Consider the following 16,858-nt stretch of genomic DNA (forward strand, 5'->3'; position numbering starts at 1 on the left):
GGTCGACACTCAACCACTGAGCCACACCAGCCAGGCCACAACTATATATTTTACCTGATCCAAAATGAGGACAATGCTCCTTGATCTAGCAACTTCAAAATCTATTCCCACAAACATTCTTCCAATTTTGCGGGTGATGTAAATTAATAAATTTCTACAACATTTAGATTTCTAACTATTCTGTACCAATATCCAAGATTGCCTCACTTCCACACTCTTACCCCCAAGGCCATGCTAAATTTGTACTCTGGTTGCCATAGCAACAATGTGGCTTGGCTCCTGCTAGGAAAATTGTTAGTTCTCACATGCAAAGGTGACAAAGCTTTCTCAGCTAAGAAAGCAGAATGAGGAATTAATTCAGGGTGGTTTGAAGACTTCAAATCCTTTACCTCAACTGCTCTCAAACTTTCTTCAGAGTCCCCTTGAAGACTTGTTAAAACACAGATAGCTGTGCCCACCCCTAAAGTTTTTGGTTTAGCACGTCTGGGCTGGGGCCAGAAAATTTGCATTCTAACAAGTTTCCAGGTGATGCCACTGTCTGGGGGTCCCACTTTGAGAACCACTGCATTCAGTATTATAGATCCCTTTAAATGTTGCCATTTGCATGGATTCACTATCTTCTGATCAATTCTCTCATCTTCATATAAAAGGCTCTGAACCCAACCCACAAAATCAGTTCAAGAATCAGTCCTAATCCTCTCTCTCTCTCTCCTCTCTCTCTCTCTCTCTCTCTCTCTCTCTCTCATCAAGTCTTTATTCTAACTGGGCAAGATGGATTACAGGAACTCATATACAGTGGCTGGTAAGCAGAAATGGTATTACTTGGTTTATAGTAGATCATGCTGAGATAACAGTCCCCGAAATTTTTGTATTTATGATAGAAAAGGCTATTGTTTATGCTATATATCAGTTGTTATATGTTTGTTGTGACTTTACTCCATGTGATCTCCTTACAGAACCCAGATAAAAGTAACAACCCCTATCTGGGACATGCTTTTCTTTTGGCAGAATAGTTACATCATAACGTCGTCTCTTGGTATCTCTGCTGGGAAGTACATTACTTCTAATCACATTCAATTAGCCAAAGAAAATCACGTGATAAAATCCAAATGTGAATAGAGAAAGCAAGTATACTCTCAAAGCAAGTCACTGAAACTCACAGGGGTACAGCCAGGAATGTAAATCCTTTTATAAGAAAGGAAATAATGTGGAACAATAATAAAATCTACTACAGAACTATGAGATAGATCAGAGATGGTAAGAACTACTTGGGATCTACAAAGAAGAATAAGATTTAAAATTTTGCTTGGTGTCAACTTGAAACTACCTCAGGCTAAAAATTTGAACAGCTTAATGTGGCAATTCACCCAGATAGCACTAAGGCAAAGAGAGGAGACTGCAGTTGTTTTATGAGTAACTTCCAACATCCAAACTAATCTATGGCTAGATTGTAGTTATGCAAGAATAAGGAAACTGCTCAAAATAGTTCAGCATGTCTATGTTTATGTATTTTCTTTCTTTGGGGTATAATTGTTTTGCTCTGCCCTAGTTTTCCAGGAAAGAACCTTTATAACAAATTCAGTATTTTTTTAAGCTGAGTGGACCAAGGCATATAGGTATATTAGGCTGCCCTTTGAGATTAATCATAGAGGTGACAGCAATAGAGCTAATAGAACAACAGGAGAAGATCTGATAACAACAAAACACCCTGGGAAATGCCAAAGATAGCTTGGGGCAAGACAATATCACCTGAACTGCTGTTAGGACATAGAATCAGTCCCCTGAGAAGGCATTCTGTGCTTGCTGAACTGAAAGACTCTAGGAACTAAATGTACCCCAAGGTGTTAAAATATCCTTTTATATTCATTGAGAAAATGAAAATGTTCATTTTTTTATGGAAGATTAAGTACCAAAAAAAAAAAATTGCAATGTGATTTGCAAACCCAAATTGACAGACATTTCCAAAATAACTGGCCTATACTCATCAAAATGTCAAGGTCATAAGAGACAAGGAAAGACTGAGGTATTGTTTCAAATTAAGGGAATTTAAGAAACATGACACCTGAATACAACTCATGACCTGGGATTTTAACTTTCTATTAAGGACAGTATTGGGGCAGATGGCAAAATTTTAATAAAATCTGATACCAAGAGTATTGAGTATTGTATCAATATTATTTCCCCATTTTGATAGTTGTATTGTGGTATTGTAAGAGAATATTTGTTTTTAGGAAATACACACTGAAGTATTTAGGAATACAGGGCAACTTCCAAATAAATGAGAAAAGAAAGAGAATGATAAAGCAAATCAGGGGAGCAGCCTGAGGTTCCCTGGCCCAGCACTGGGGTTGGGGGGGCGCACCTTGAGTTCCCCTATCAAGCCCCGTTGGGCGGGGGGCATGGCTTCAGGTCCACTGGCCTGGCACTGGGGCGGAGGGGTGCAGCCTGAGGTCCCCCGTCAAGCCCCACTGGATGGGGGTCTCGGCCTGAGGTCCCCCAGCCTGGTGCCAGGGTGGGGGGCGTGGCTTGAGGTCCCCTGGCCTTGCGCTGGGGTGGGGGGCGCGGCCTGAGGTCCCCTGTCAAACCTCACCGGGGTTGGGGGTGCGCAGCCTCAGGTCCCTGCTGATTGCTCGTTAAGGCTCATTACAGGAACTTAGCCTCCCCAATGGGTGCAGCCATCTTGTGTTATGGAAACCCCTGCCTACACTGTGGGCACCGCCATCTTTGTGGCGGAGTGGTGGTCAATTTGCATATCCCTTCTTTATTATATAGGATAGCAAGTTGGGGACTGGATGAAGGGTCTCAGAAGGTATTTTGTACTAGCTTTGTAACTTTTTAAAAAAATATATTTTATTGATTTTCTTTTTTTTTACAGAGGAAGGGAGAGAGAGAGAGAGTTAGAAACATCGATGAGAGAGAAACATCAATCAGCTGCCTCCTACACACCCCCACTGGAGATGTGCCCGCAACCAAGTTACATGCCCTTGACCAGAATTAAACCTGGGACCCTTGCGTCCACCGGCCAACGCTCTATCCACTGAGCCAAACCGGTTAGGGCTGTAACTTTTTTTTATAATGGCATGTAAATATGTCTCATTTAAAGGCAACCTAGCCCTATCCGGTTGCTCAGTGGTTAGAGCGCCAGCCCTAGAACTGAAGGGCCGCAGGTTTGATTCGGGCCGAGGGCACATACCTCTGTTGCACGCTGGATCCATGTGGGAGGGAACCAATGTTATTCTCTGTCTCTACCTCTCCTTGCCACGCTCTCTAAAAATCAGTTGAAAAGTCCAGTGAAGATTAACAAAAACAACAAAAATAAATAAACAAAGGAAGGCCAGAAGGAGGCAGTGTGGGTCTGTATGGCAGCTTCATGTTATTAGGTGCCCACGCGTCTTCCTGCCCGGTGTAATAACCTTAGATGTGTCCTGCCTCTTCATGGTAGCAAAGGACTGCTGCAGGTTCTACAATATCCTCAAGGCAGGCATCTGCCCGGAGAATATCCTTGTAACATTTAAGTGTAAAATTACGTTAAAACGAAAAGGTAGAAAAAACAAGTGATATGTGTAAAAACATTTCTTTTTCAATGAAATTTTGATAAAGATAGCTAAATAATATAATTGTGGCTCTGACAGTAATGAATCCAACCTGATCTGGTGGAAGACTGGAAATTTAGGATTGTGATTAAAGAGGGTGGGAAAGAATCTACTCTTAAATGAAACCCCAAGAGACCATTTCTCTTAGAGGCAAATATAATATATGAATATAAAAAGTTATTTAGGAATGACTCATAGGAACAATATTCTGGTGTTCTTGCATATCCCAAATTGCTGATCTGTGGCCTTTGTTCTTTTTCTTTTTGTGATGTGGATTTTATTTTATTTATTTATTATTATTATTTTTTAATCCTCACCCGAGGATATTTTTCCATTGATTTTAGAGAGAGTAGAAGAGAGAGGGAAATATCAATGTGAGAGAAACTCGTCGATTGGATGCCTCCTGCACATGCCCTGACAAGGGCCCAGGCCTGGGAGGAGCCTGCAACTGAGGTACTTGCCCTTGACCAGAATCAAACCTGGGACCTTTTGGTACATAGACTGACACTCTATCCATTGAGCCAAACCAGCTACTGCTGGCCTTTATTCTTAAATAAGTTTTGCTCAATTGTCTCATAGCATTGAATGTTTAGAAATGACTGACCCATCCTAAATTTATTTCCTCTTATAAATGACTTGAACTTTTTGTCTGGCTGTCCATAGTATTATTTCTTTTCCTTTAGAATTTAAAAAAATTTAACTTTTACCTGGATATGTTTCAAGATTTGACAGTTTTGAGAATTTTTCTTGGTATAAAAAGTGTTCTTTCAATGTACAAATTCAAGTCCTCCTGTTTTCTTGGAAATTTTTCTTACATTATATTTTGATACATTTATTCGCTTGTTTCCATTTTCTCCTTTGGAAACTCTGAAATGTATAATTGGAAATTGTTTGCCTATCTTCCACATCAACTCTTTTTCTGTCAATCCTTATTTTAATAAACATTTTTATTTAAAGTATGTTAGACATATAGAAAACCACATAAATAGTAAATGTATAGCTCAGTTGAATTCTCACAAGTTAACACACCCAGGTAGCCACCACTCTCATTGAAATCTTTTTAACATTTTGCTTAATTTCATTTTGCTTACTTTTCTTATTCCTATATCCTAGTTCTCTTACTAGGTGTTAGCAGGATTTTCATTTCCAACTTGACCTTCATTGTTATAACTTTTGTTTCTTCCACATCTTTCCTGAGTTTTGTCAGCTTTCAATTAATCCTATTTTTATTTCTCCATTTCTTTTCTGGACTCTTTATTTCTGCTTTATTCTTTTGATATATTATACATATATAGGAAAGTGCTAAATATTAGGTGTACACCATATGTGTGTGTGTGTGTGTGTGTGTGTATGCATATATATATATATATATATATATGTTTCAAAGTATATGTACCACATAAATATATAATGATCTGTGATCCATCACCTAGATTGAAATATAGAACAATTTCAATATGAAAACTGCCTTATTTGCTTCACAGATAATACTCCCAACTCATAACTAATTTCTATTCTGACTTCTGTCACTATAGATTAGTGTTAGCTCTTCTTGAAATTCTTATGTAAATGGAATTATATAGTACATAATTTTATTATTTTTTAAGCTTGTGGTAAAATATACATAAAAATGTCACCATTTTAGCCACTCTTAAGTGTACAGTTCAGTATTGTTAAGTATATTCGCATTGTTGTTACATTGCATAGTGTTATGTTGAATTTTTAAAAAGGCGAAAGATTTATGCGATTTGAAGAGAAACCAGAGTATGTGTTTGCATTTTAAAAATTATTGAATGGATGAACTTATCAAAGTTTGTAGAGAATGAAGCATTTTCAATTTGTGACTATTATACAGAAAACTGCTCTGTAAACTATTATACAGGCCTTTTGTGAACATGTGTTTTCATTTCTTTAAGATCAATACCTCAGTGGAATTTCTAGGTCATTGAGTAAATAAAGATTTAACTTTGAGCACATTATCAAACAATTTCCCAAAGTGGTTGTACCATATCACACTCCCATCAATGTTTGAAAGTTACAGTTGTTCCAAATGCTTGCAACACTTGATTTTGTCAATTATTTTTCATTGTAATCCATTCTAGAGGGTGTGTAGTGGTATCTCATTATTATTTCAATTTGCATTTTCCTGGTGACAAATCAGGTTGAGCAATTTTTCATGTGCTATTGGCTGTTCAATTTTGTCATTTTAAATTACTTATCTTTGAATAAGGAGAATTTTTCCTAAAACTACATTTTAGGAAGTTTGTATAGAGGAAGAAATCAGGCTGTGTTCCACACCAGCTACAATTTTCCTTCTGATCTATGTTTTTGTATCAATTAGTCTAGCTTTTATTTCTCCAGAAAAGGGATACAGACTGCTCATCACATAACATTTCTCTTCTCTTCTTTTGCTTCTTGGAACCAATCTAAGAAGCTTCTGTCACCAACCAGTGCATGCCATTCTCCTTGTTGCAAACAAGGAGTTTGGGTTTTTCACTACAGGATATGCCTCTAACCCTGGAGAAGTATCTTGTTGAATTTTTCTGAAATGTGCATTAGCAGGCATCCTTTTTTTGATTCCTGTATTGATTGTCTTCCCTCCTACTTTGGGGATTGGAGTTTTAACAGTCTCCTGCATTTTACTGAGGTTGTACTTTGCTTTTCTCTTAGTTATCATTTTGGCTTTCGGTGATTTCCAAGAAGGAGAGAAGGAAATACTGATTTGACACTACCATCCTCAAAATAGAAATTCTGATAAATACCAATAATTATTGTCTTAAAGCAGTTTGTTTTCATTTTTCTCTGAGATTTTTTCTTTTAAAAACTAATGAGCACTGTATTGTATCTAAAGAGTGAATCTGTTGAAATGATTTTTCATTTACGTGTTAATTTTATGTATTTCATTAAAAGATGCTTTGATCCCTGGCTGGTGTAGCTCAATTGGTTGAACATCGTCCCATGCACTGAGAGTTGTTGGTTCTATTTCCAATCATAGCACTTAAGGCTATGAATTTCCCTCTAAATACTTGCTTTAGCAGCATTCCACACATTATAATATAGCATTTTCATTATCATCTAGTTTTGCATAATTTGGAATTTTTGTGATGATTTTGCCTTTACTGTGACTAATTTAGAGACATACTTTTTCCCCCCCCCAAGTACATGAGTTGGAAAAATCTGTTTATTGTTGACTTTCAATTTAATTGCATTGTGTTCAGAGGACATGAAATGTATGATAGTAATTCTTAGGAATTTGTAAAATTTCCTCTGTGAACTATTATTTGGTAGATTTTGTAAATGTTCCATACATTTGAAAATATTTCCTATTGATAGGCAGATCATCATCTCTCTCTTCATATAGAGCTATTAGGTAAAGTGCTAGACAAAAACTTGTTAAAATTTTGCTCATATTTTCTAAGGATTTCTAATCATAACTAGGATTTTTGTGTGTGCTTAGTCTAACATTTTTTTAAATAATAATATGTTTTAAAATGTCTTATAATGCCAGGGTTCTTGTCCCAGCATTACAAAGGGTTCAGCATTCTGGAGAAAGGGACTGATGCGTAGATTCAAGAAGGAGACCAAGGACGAAAGATAATTTTGAAAGGCATTGGGGGTCAGAGGATCTTCAGCTAAAGGAACTGAAGACTACTCCTTGTCTAAGGACCCCATGCTATATTTATTAACACAATTTGTCCTAAGGCAAGGTGGAGATATGCACTTCAAAGGGTATTTCAAAGGGTAGGGTTCAGAAGCATTGTCAGTTTGGGGAATAGCCTACAGCTGTTCAGGTGTTTGGCCAACAGGAGGCAATAAAATGCCCTGAGCTGTCTGGCAGTTAACTATTATCCTGATATTCAGGCATGGGGGAGATGCTTTTTAGCCGTTCCAGCAGGTAAACTACATTTGTGGCTTACCTTTGTTGAGCCTCCCAAGCTTCACCAACCTTTTGGTGAAACTCTTATAATTATTACATGCTGGAATTGGTTCCTGGCATTATAATATTAATTCTTTCACTTTGTGTTCTAGATCTTATTCTATCCATTAGGTTTGCACACACACGTGTGTGCGTGTGTGTGTGTGTGTGTGTGTGTGTGTGTGGTGTATTAGGGTGTGTTTTTAATTTTAACTTCAGGGACTAGTTGTGTTTTTTTAATTTTCAAGATTATTTATTAATTATTGTGGTGGGTTAATGCTCCTTATCTCAAATTTCATGTCCACTCAGAGTCTCAGAATGTGACTTTATTTGGAAATAGTCTTTGCAGATGTAATTAGTTAAGAAGCAATGGAGAGGACATACCAAAGAATCCATGCAAAGGAGAAGACAGAGGCTAGAATGATGCAGCTATAGGCTAAGGAATACCAAAGATTGCTGGGAGATACCAGAAATGAGGTAAAAGCACCAAGAATAGGAGACTGTCTTTGCATTACTTTTGATCCCTTTCTAGATCTAGAAAGGGACCTTGACTTCTGCCTACACATGACTTTGTTGTGGTTTTAAACCCCACGCCCCACCTCCCATTCTAGCCCATGGAAATATTTATCTTGGCTTAGGCTCCGGCTAGGTCCTTTTGTTTGCTTTTTTTTTTTTTTTTTTTTTTAGTTTCCATACCATTGCTATGAATTTGTAATAGAAGTCCAATAAGTGAATCTTTTATATTTTATGTACTCTTGCCAGTTGGTTTCTTCAGAGCCTAATTAGTATAAAAATATTTTAGGCTACACTTTTGTATTACAGTTAGAGAGTAATTAACTGAACAAAGGTAACCTGGTAAGTCACTTGGTCCTACTCCTATCAATCCCATTTTTTAGCACCAAAATACATGTCACATTTGTTTGCTTCTCTGCATCTCCATCTCTGTAGTTCCCACATAGTTCAAGCTACCATCATCTTTCACCTGGCCTACTGCAGTAGCCTCCTAACCGGGCACACTGCTGGTCCCTCTACAACAAATATGTCAAACTCGTGGCCTGTGGGCCGCATATTGCCCACAATGAATATTTTTGCTGCCCAGCCAATATAACGGTATATAAGAAATGTTTTAATAAAAATTTCATAACTTAATTTTTACAATATCCTATTATACATAATCTTTATATATAAAAGCCTAAGCAACTGAACGACCAAATGACTGGTCGACGGGTTGCTATGATGTGCACTAACCACCAGGGGGCAGGCACTCAATTCAGGAGCTGGCCCTGGAGGTCAGTGAGCTCCCACAGAGGGAGCTGTGGTGGCACGAGCCTCTCCTGCCTCTGCAGCAGTGCTACCAAGGGGCTGCGGCAGGTGCAGTGGTGCTGGGATGAGTGAGAGCGGTGTGATGCCCAGCCTGGGCTCGGGTTCCTCCCGGCCGCCTGCTGCTTGTGCACTACTACATCCCCTGAGGAGTCCCGGATTATGAGAAGGCACAGGCCAGGCTGAGGGACCCCACTGGTGCATGAATCCGGGCACCAGCCTCTAGTTATTAATAACGAACTACAGTGTTCACTAATGACTGATTACTATAATCATGTTGCATTCATTTCTCTTATGTGCCTTATGCACAGGCACACCATTTCTCTTCACTAATACTAGCAGTGAATATTTTAGCAGCAGATTGCCACGTCATTAGTCTCGGACTGACTTGTTTGGTGTGTGCAACAGGAGATATTTCACTTTCAGAGAACAAGAAAAATAGGTTTATTTGCATTACGCTTATTAATTTGTGCAGTTATTCAGTGTCTGGTAAGTTAATGTTCAAGAAAAGATATTAATTTTTATTAAAATGTTCTAATATTTTATGTTAACGATTACTCATTTATTTCAGCCCTTTGTATTCAGCATGTCTCTATTGAAATAAACCTACGTTTATTTGAAGCTTTTGTTTTTTTGCGGCCCACATAAACTTAAACCTTGTTTTTTGGCCCGTGTTAGCCTTTGAGTTTGACATGCTTGTTCGACAATCTGTTTTAAATTTAAATTCAATAATGATAGATTTCTGTATAAAACCCTCTGGTGACTTCCTGTTTTTTTAAGAATAAGTTTAGGGGGAAATATCTATAATACTATCAACCATAAAAAATATCTTTAAAAATAAAAAAAATAATGAGTTTAAAACTCCCTTTTAATAGCCTAATTTCATTCTTAGAACACTTTTTTAAAAATTGATTTCAGAGAGAGGAAGGGAGAGGGAGAGAGAAACATCAGTGATGAGAGAGAATCATTGACTGGCTGCATGCCCTTTACTGGGGATCAAGCTGGCAACCTGGGCATGTGCCCTTGATTGGAATCACACCTGGGACCCTTCAGTATGCAGGCCGACACTCTATCCATTAAGCAAAACCAGCTAGGGCCATTCTTAGAACTTCTTTAGCTCTGCTTTTATTATTCTTCATTGTTTTTATTAATCCTCACCAGGAGATATTTTTCCATTGATTTTTGTGCTGTGCCAGCACAGCCAAGGGTTCGGTGAGCCTGAGGAGGGGTGGGGAAGGATTAAAGAAAAGACAAAGAGAATATGGCTGGGGTTCGGTGGATCTCCTGTGCCTGGATGAGGCCACAGAGAAGGATCCAGCCAGCAAGCTGAAACTTTATTTTATAGTCAGAGAAAAACAAGGTAGTAGTCAATATAGTTACAATGTTCTTGTGAGTTTCATTTGTTTTGGCAGCACTTGCTGCACCTCCCACAGACCATTAGTTACCCAGGAAGGATCTAGGGGGTGGCCATAAAGTCAAGCTTAATTATGCTAAGAGGTCTCTGCCTGCAACTGAGGTACATGCCCTTGACGAGAATCGAACCCTGAACCCTTCAGTCCATGGGTGAACACTCTATCCACTGAGCCAAACCAGCTAGGGCTATTTCTGCTTTTATTCTTAAGACCAGAATCACAGACAGTATTCTGGTGATGATTCATGATCTAAATTCAGCATTTTGTTGGCTGCCTTGACCACAATACATAATTTAGATGTTGTATTCACTAACTTGTAGACATTAAAATCTTCTGCCATTTTTGTCACTAACACTACCTTGTGATGTCAGAAGGAAAAGGGCAAACCAAATATATGTATATGTATATTCTAAGGAATTTCCATAGAGGAATTTCTTCATTATTCTGTTAGAAGGATGAGTAACATTTGTCTAACGCTTTATAATTTACAAGAATCTTTACACTTCATGAGACCTCAAAACATACCTTTTAAAAAATTTTATTGATTTCAGAGAGGAGGGAAGAGGAAGAGATAGATAGAAATATCAACAATGAGAGAGAATTATTGATCAGCTGCTTCCTGTACAACCCCTACTGGGGGTGGAGCCCACAACTCACGAATGTGCCCTGACTGGGAATCGAATGATGACCTCCTGGTTCATAGGTTGATGCTCAACAACTGAGCCATGCCAGCTGGGCTCAAAACAAATCTTTAAAGTAATCAAGATCATACCCACTTTACAGATGAAGATAATTTAGATAATGGCCATGGTTTGAGGATACATTTCTTGGATCTGAATCCTATGCACTTCACATCCATCTATATATATAAAAGGCTAATATGCAAAGTGTCCCCTCAGGAGTTCGATCGCTCGCTATGATGTGTGCTGACCACCAGGGGGTGACGTGGAATGAAGGAAGGCCCCAGTTGGCAGCTGGAAGGCCCCGATTGGACCTGATCACCGGCCAGGCCTAGGGACTCTACCCATGCATGAATTTCGTGCACTGGGCCTGTAGTCTATAATAATAAAAGTGCAATATGCTAATTAGACCAGATGTCCTTCCATCCTTCTGAATGAAGCTGGGGCTGCGAAGGAAGCCCAGGTCCTGGGTGCTGGAGGGAAGCCCAGGTCCCAGGTGCCAGAGGGAAGCTGGTGCTGGCAGCCGGGGGAAGGAAGGCCTACTCTTGCACGAATTTTGTGCATCAGGCCTCTAGTATATATATAAAAAGCTAATATGCTAAGTGTCCATCCAGGTAATGACGTCACGTAGCAACACCCAGCTTCCTCTCCCTAGGGACTAGCCTCCTTGGAGTTTCTTCAGCCCAGGAACACGACTTGGTTTATAGCCAGGTGGAAACATTTTACACTGTAACCAAATGTCTGTGAAGTGTTTTCCTGTGCCTCATCTCATTTGATCCTCACAGAAGTCCTGGAGTAGGTAGATGGGAGACTCAGTAGAATCCTATTTTCTTTTCATTAGCTGTAAAACAAAGATTTAATATATTTTATTGATTTTTTACAGAGAGGAAGGGAGAGGGATAGAGAGTTAGAAGCATCGATGAGAGAGAAACATCAATCAGCTGCCTCCTGCACACCCCCCACTGGGGATGTGCCCGCAACCAAGGTACATGCCCTTGACCGGAATCGAACCTGGACCCCTCTGTCTGCAGGCCAACACTCTATCCACTGAGCCAAACTGGTTTTGGCTAAAACAAAGATTTAGAAAGCTTAGAAACTTGACCCGATCGAAAAGAAGAAATGGTGGGCCTTAAAAATGACTTCAGGTTTTCTCACTGCGCAGAATATAGTCAAATACCGCTGCAGTTAAATATTTTACCCTTTGTTCTCTCTGTGTGATCTACAATAATAATAATCTGCTTCATGTTGATGTTTACTGCTGTGTTGCTGACAATTACCTGAAAGAGAAGTTGGGGTGCTTCAGTGGGCTGGAAAAAGTTTAGCTAAATCAGAAAGCAGGTCTAATTAAGCAAGTTTATTCTATATCTATAAAAGGCTAAGTTGACTCGTGCATGTGTGATACATATAAAGCTCTTGCTGGTGCCAATCGCATGCATGTGTTTCCATCTGTCATTGTTGATCATGAAATTGGTTGACACATCTATTATAGAGAAAGGGCGAATAAGCAATATTACTGGTAAAATACTTCTAATTAATTTCTTTTCAATGTGCATGAATTCATGCACTGGGCCACTAGTTATATTATACACATACTACTTTCCACCACAACTAAACAGAGATTTGGATTTTGTTTCTTTCCTCGAAACCACTTCCTTTGCACTAGTTTCCTTTGGAATAGAAGCCTTTCTGCTTTTACTTTCCTTAATGTAGCTTCAGGGAAAACAGGAATTCACTATCCTACCTAATAATAGACAAATATGCAAATTGACCACACCTTTGCTATGACCAAGCCATGCCCACCAGCCAAGCCACACCCACCAACCAATCAGGACAAGTATGCAAATTACCCCAACAAAGATGGCGGCTAATTTGCATATCAAGGCAGCTTAGAAAGAAGCCAAGAGATGCTGAAGGGAGCAAAGCTGCGGAGAAGCAAGCAAGCCGGGGGCGGGGGAGGAGAAGGGAGGAGCAGAGGCGGGACCGGGGGAGAAGGAAGGAGAGTGGGGCTGGCTGGCGGAGAAGGCGGGCTGGGGGACAAGGGAGGAGCGGAGGCGGGGCAGGGTAGAGTGCAGCAGGAAACCCTATTGCAGGATTTTTCCTGCAACGGGAACGCTAGTGCTATTTATAATTTGAGTTCTTCTAAAAGTGTGAAGTAGCACAGAAGTAGCAAATACATATCCTCCTATATAATGAAACCCTAATATGCAAATTGACCCAACTGCAGAAAGACCAGTAGCTGTGATGCGCACTGACTACCAGGGGGCAGATGCTCAGCACAGGAGCTGCCCCCTGGGGGTCAGTGCACTCCCAAAGGGGGAGCACCGCTCAGCCAGAAGCAGGAGAAGCTCCCGCCTCCTCTGCAGGTGGGTGGTAAGGAGCAAGGGTTCCTGGACTGAGAGAAGTCCAGATGGGACTGAGGCCCCTCCCCCCCCCAACCACAGTGCATGGATCTCGTGCACCCAGCCCCTAGTTCATTGATAAAGGTATATGTTTTCACTTCACAATGCTTAACACAGAAAAGCATTACTGTTTTACTTCAAGTAAAACACCACTGGGTATAGTGTGCGTGTTGGAGACGTCAGAGTAAATGACTGTGAACAAACAAAATGCCAAATTAAGTAACTTGAACTTTATCTTGTTCAAGATCTTATCTCTTTCGTTGAGTCTCCTCTGCTGAGCAGAAGATGCATGATCCCTTTTAACAGTTGTTTTTTCCCTTATAGCTGACCTTGGCCACACTCTCAAGAGCTCCTTGCTCTCTTAGCTGCTGCACCTCTGGTTTCTTCTTCACAGACCCCTCCAGGATTCTGCTCTCTTTTCTGGACAAGCTGGTCCACTGGACAGTCGGGGAGTGGGGGAAGGTCCCCAAACTTCCAAGCCATTCTCAATAGGTGGCTTAGGTCAGTCATGTGTACTTCTCTCTAGTTGTCCCTGAAATGCTTTGGCCTCCATTAGCTCATCCAGCTTCTCCTGACCGTTTCTCTGGAGCTTTTTTTTTTTTTTTTTTTTCAGTTAAGTCTGTTATTTGTTCCGAGATGCTCAGGGGCAGGTAGCGGACTCTGTGATTCCTCGTGGTAACCAGCCCATTCTAGGAGCTTTAAAGCTCCCTTCTTGTGAGGCTTCGCCTTCTCATTTCGAAGCCACAGCTTCACCTTCCTCTCCAAACAGCACCCCGGAAAAACCTCGCATGGCTGACCTCCTCCTCCTCCACGCTAACGCAGCACGCCGGACCGATCCAAAAAGGCTTTCGCACCCTGCGCATGCGGACTCGGCGGCTGCCACCCAGACTCCGGGCCGCCTTCCCCGCCCCGGGCCAGCGGCCGTCCCGAGCACCCTGACAGCTCCACAACCGGCGGACGCAGCCTCGTCTCGTGCTTCCACGTTACCCTATCAGAGATGGGGCGGGGCGATGGCCTCCGCAGCCTATCAGCGCGAACCACGACCCGGCGAGCCCAGTAGAAGAGCGGGTACGAAGAAGGCGATTGGACGGCGGCGGCGCTGGGGGCGTGGCGTCGCCCGGGCCCCGCCCACCGCTGCTTTCCTCCGGTGGGCTCCAGCTGCCGCTTAGGCCTGAGCGAGAGCCGACGGCGGGCGGGCGGGCGCAGCAGCTGCCGGAGCGCCAGCGGGGACGTGTGGGCCCCGCACTCCTGTTTCTTCTCCCCGCCGCGCCCTCGGACATGGTGGCCCCCGGCTGTGTGACTAGCCGACTGGGCTCGGTGTTCCCCTTCCTGCTCGTCCTAGTGGACCTGCAGTACGAAGGTAAGCCCTGCCCTGCCCTGCGCTGGCGAGAGGAGCGGGCTCTGGGGTCGGGTCCCCCGGCACTTCCTCGCCATTGCCCGGGCGCGAGTCTCCGGGCGCCCCGGGCGGTGGGCGGCAGCCGGGGCTGCGCGGCTCGGCCGGGGCCTGAGCCCGCCCCTGGGTGGGGGCCGGTGCCTGGTTCCGGGTTCCTTGGGGGGAAGAGGTGCCGGGGCCGGCAGGCGCGGGGCGGGAACTGGGGGTTTGGAGTGGAGCCGGGGCCGAAGGGGTCCGAGGAGGCGGGGAGAGCGGGGCCCGGGGAGCGACTTCGGGAGCGTCGTGGGGCGCCGGGTTCGGCCTCGCGTGGGACCCTCGCCCGGCGACTGGCGACACTGTGGGTCAGTGGTACTGGGAGGAGGCGGTCAGGGCAGCCCAGGGGGAGCCTGCTTTCGCTTTGGAGTTCCGCGGGCGGCGGGAGGAAGTGTGTCCCGCCGAGGGAAGGGAAGGGACAGTGTTGACTGTTAAAAGGGAGTAACCTCCACCGTCTGTATTTATTATTCTGTGTCTTGAATAGCAGTGGTTAGGCTGCTGCGGTGCTGGAATTCATGCACTCGGAGAGCAAGGCGCCAAGTTTGTGGTTTTACAACTCCTGGCCTGGTGTCCTTCAGGTTAGGGCTGGCTTTCCTTTTCCGTGTTTTCTGGGGAGGGGGATCCCCTTAAACAGGTACGAACGTTTAAATTTCACTCAAGTCCTACAGCTTGGGATGTTGGTTTACTGTAACCAGAATGTCAAAAATAGCGGCCTGTCTGCCCCATCTTAGATATCAGCGGGAGGAGTAAGAATGAAAGCCCCTACTTTGGTTACTGTGCGAAATAATCGAGTATAATCACATATCAAATGCACTGATCCATTTTCGTCCAAAGGCTAGTATGGAGGTAAAACTAAACATTTTAATAGGAGACTTTCTATTAGACAGAGGGAGTGAGGAGCTGAAACCAGGAATTGTTTCTGGTAAAATCCCCTCAAAATTATAAACTTAAAAAAAAGAGTAATATTTTCCAATTTTTAAGGCTCATATATGGCAGCGATTTATTTATTTTTATTTTTTTTGGTTGTTATTGTTTTAGTGCCCCTAGTGACTATATATATATTTTTTTGAACCAAAAATCGGAACATGTATGGGGACAAGATTGAGATAGAGAATTTGACAGTGATGCTGCCCCAGAAAATCTAGGGAATTTGAATTTGAATGCCCGGACCACATTAATATGGGTCATGTATCCCAGATCTCCTGGATTTTCTAATGCGAACCCCCTCCTCCCCAAATGTAGCATTTATGTCCAGTTACCATTGATTTATTTCGGCCACTTAAGAGAAAGTTGCCTATGTTCTGTTTAATGCCAATCATTTTACGTTGCAAAAGGTGCACGCTTTTGTATGATTTGCTTTTCCCACTAGCTCTTGGATTACCTTTTTAGAATTGCTGTTCTGTATATGATTCTATCACTTCATTTACATCCTGTGATACTTTTCATAAGAAAAAACGACGCTGGAGAGCTTTTCTGTATAGGAGACCTTGGTGACATTTCTCCAAGGAGTGCCAGAGTGCTGTCTTCTTTAGGAGCATTACCTATGTAAAGGAGCAGGGATTTGGTACAGGCCGTAGGGCAAAAAGGAAAAAGATCTTAAATTCAATGAAGGTCTGCTGTGTGCCAGGCACCTTTCTGTAAGCGATCTCTTATTCATGGAGGGATGCGATATTGTTCCTACTTTACTGACGAGAGAACGGAGTCTCTGAGTTTAAAGAATATGTACAGGGTCACATAGCTATTAACTCTAAGATCTTTAAATTGAACTCAGGTTATTTGACTCTAAAGTTTATCTGTGTACAGGCTGGAGACAGAAGTTAAATGGTTGATAGCATCACGTGGGCCCAATCAAATGTTAAGTGGTGGTGGCAGCTGAGAAAAATCAATTTTTTTGCTTGTTTGCTACCAGTAGTAATGCACAAGAAGGTGATTTCCTGGCATGTTTCATACAGCAGTTCTCAACTTTTTTTTTTTTTAAAGATCTGTTTTCATAATTTACTTATTTTTGTTAAATCTCACCCTAGGGTATTTTTCTATTGATTTTTAGAGAGAGTGGAAGGGAGGGAGAGAGACAGAGACAGAGAAATATCGATTTGAGAGAGACACATCGAT

At 42.0% G+C, this 16,858-nt stretch overlaps 1 protein-coding gene across 1 annotated transcript in view; it reads left to right on the forward strand.

The window, feature by feature from the left end:
- Positions 1-14,478: 14,478 nt before the first annotated feature.
- Positions 14,479-16,858, forward strand: part of DNAJC3 (DnaJ heat shock protein family (Hsp40) member C3) — an 83,818-nt gene continuing 81,438 nt past the window's right edge. The window contains exon 1 of the mRNA XM_008143993.3: positions 14,479-14,680. Coding sequence (XP_008142215.1) covers positions 14,599-14,680 — 82 coding nt within the window. The 5' untranslated portion in view covers positions 14,479-14,598. The remainder of the gene's footprint in view (positions 14,681-16,858) is intronic.

The sequence above is a fragment of the Eptesicus fuscus genome, chromosome 8 (genome assembly GCF_027574615.1).
Source record: "Eptesicus fuscus isolate TK198812 chromosome 8, DD_ASM_mEF_20220401, whole genome shotgun sequence".
NCBI lineage: Eukaryota > Metazoa > Chordata > Mammalia > Chiroptera > Vespertilionidae > Eptesicus > Eptesicus fuscus.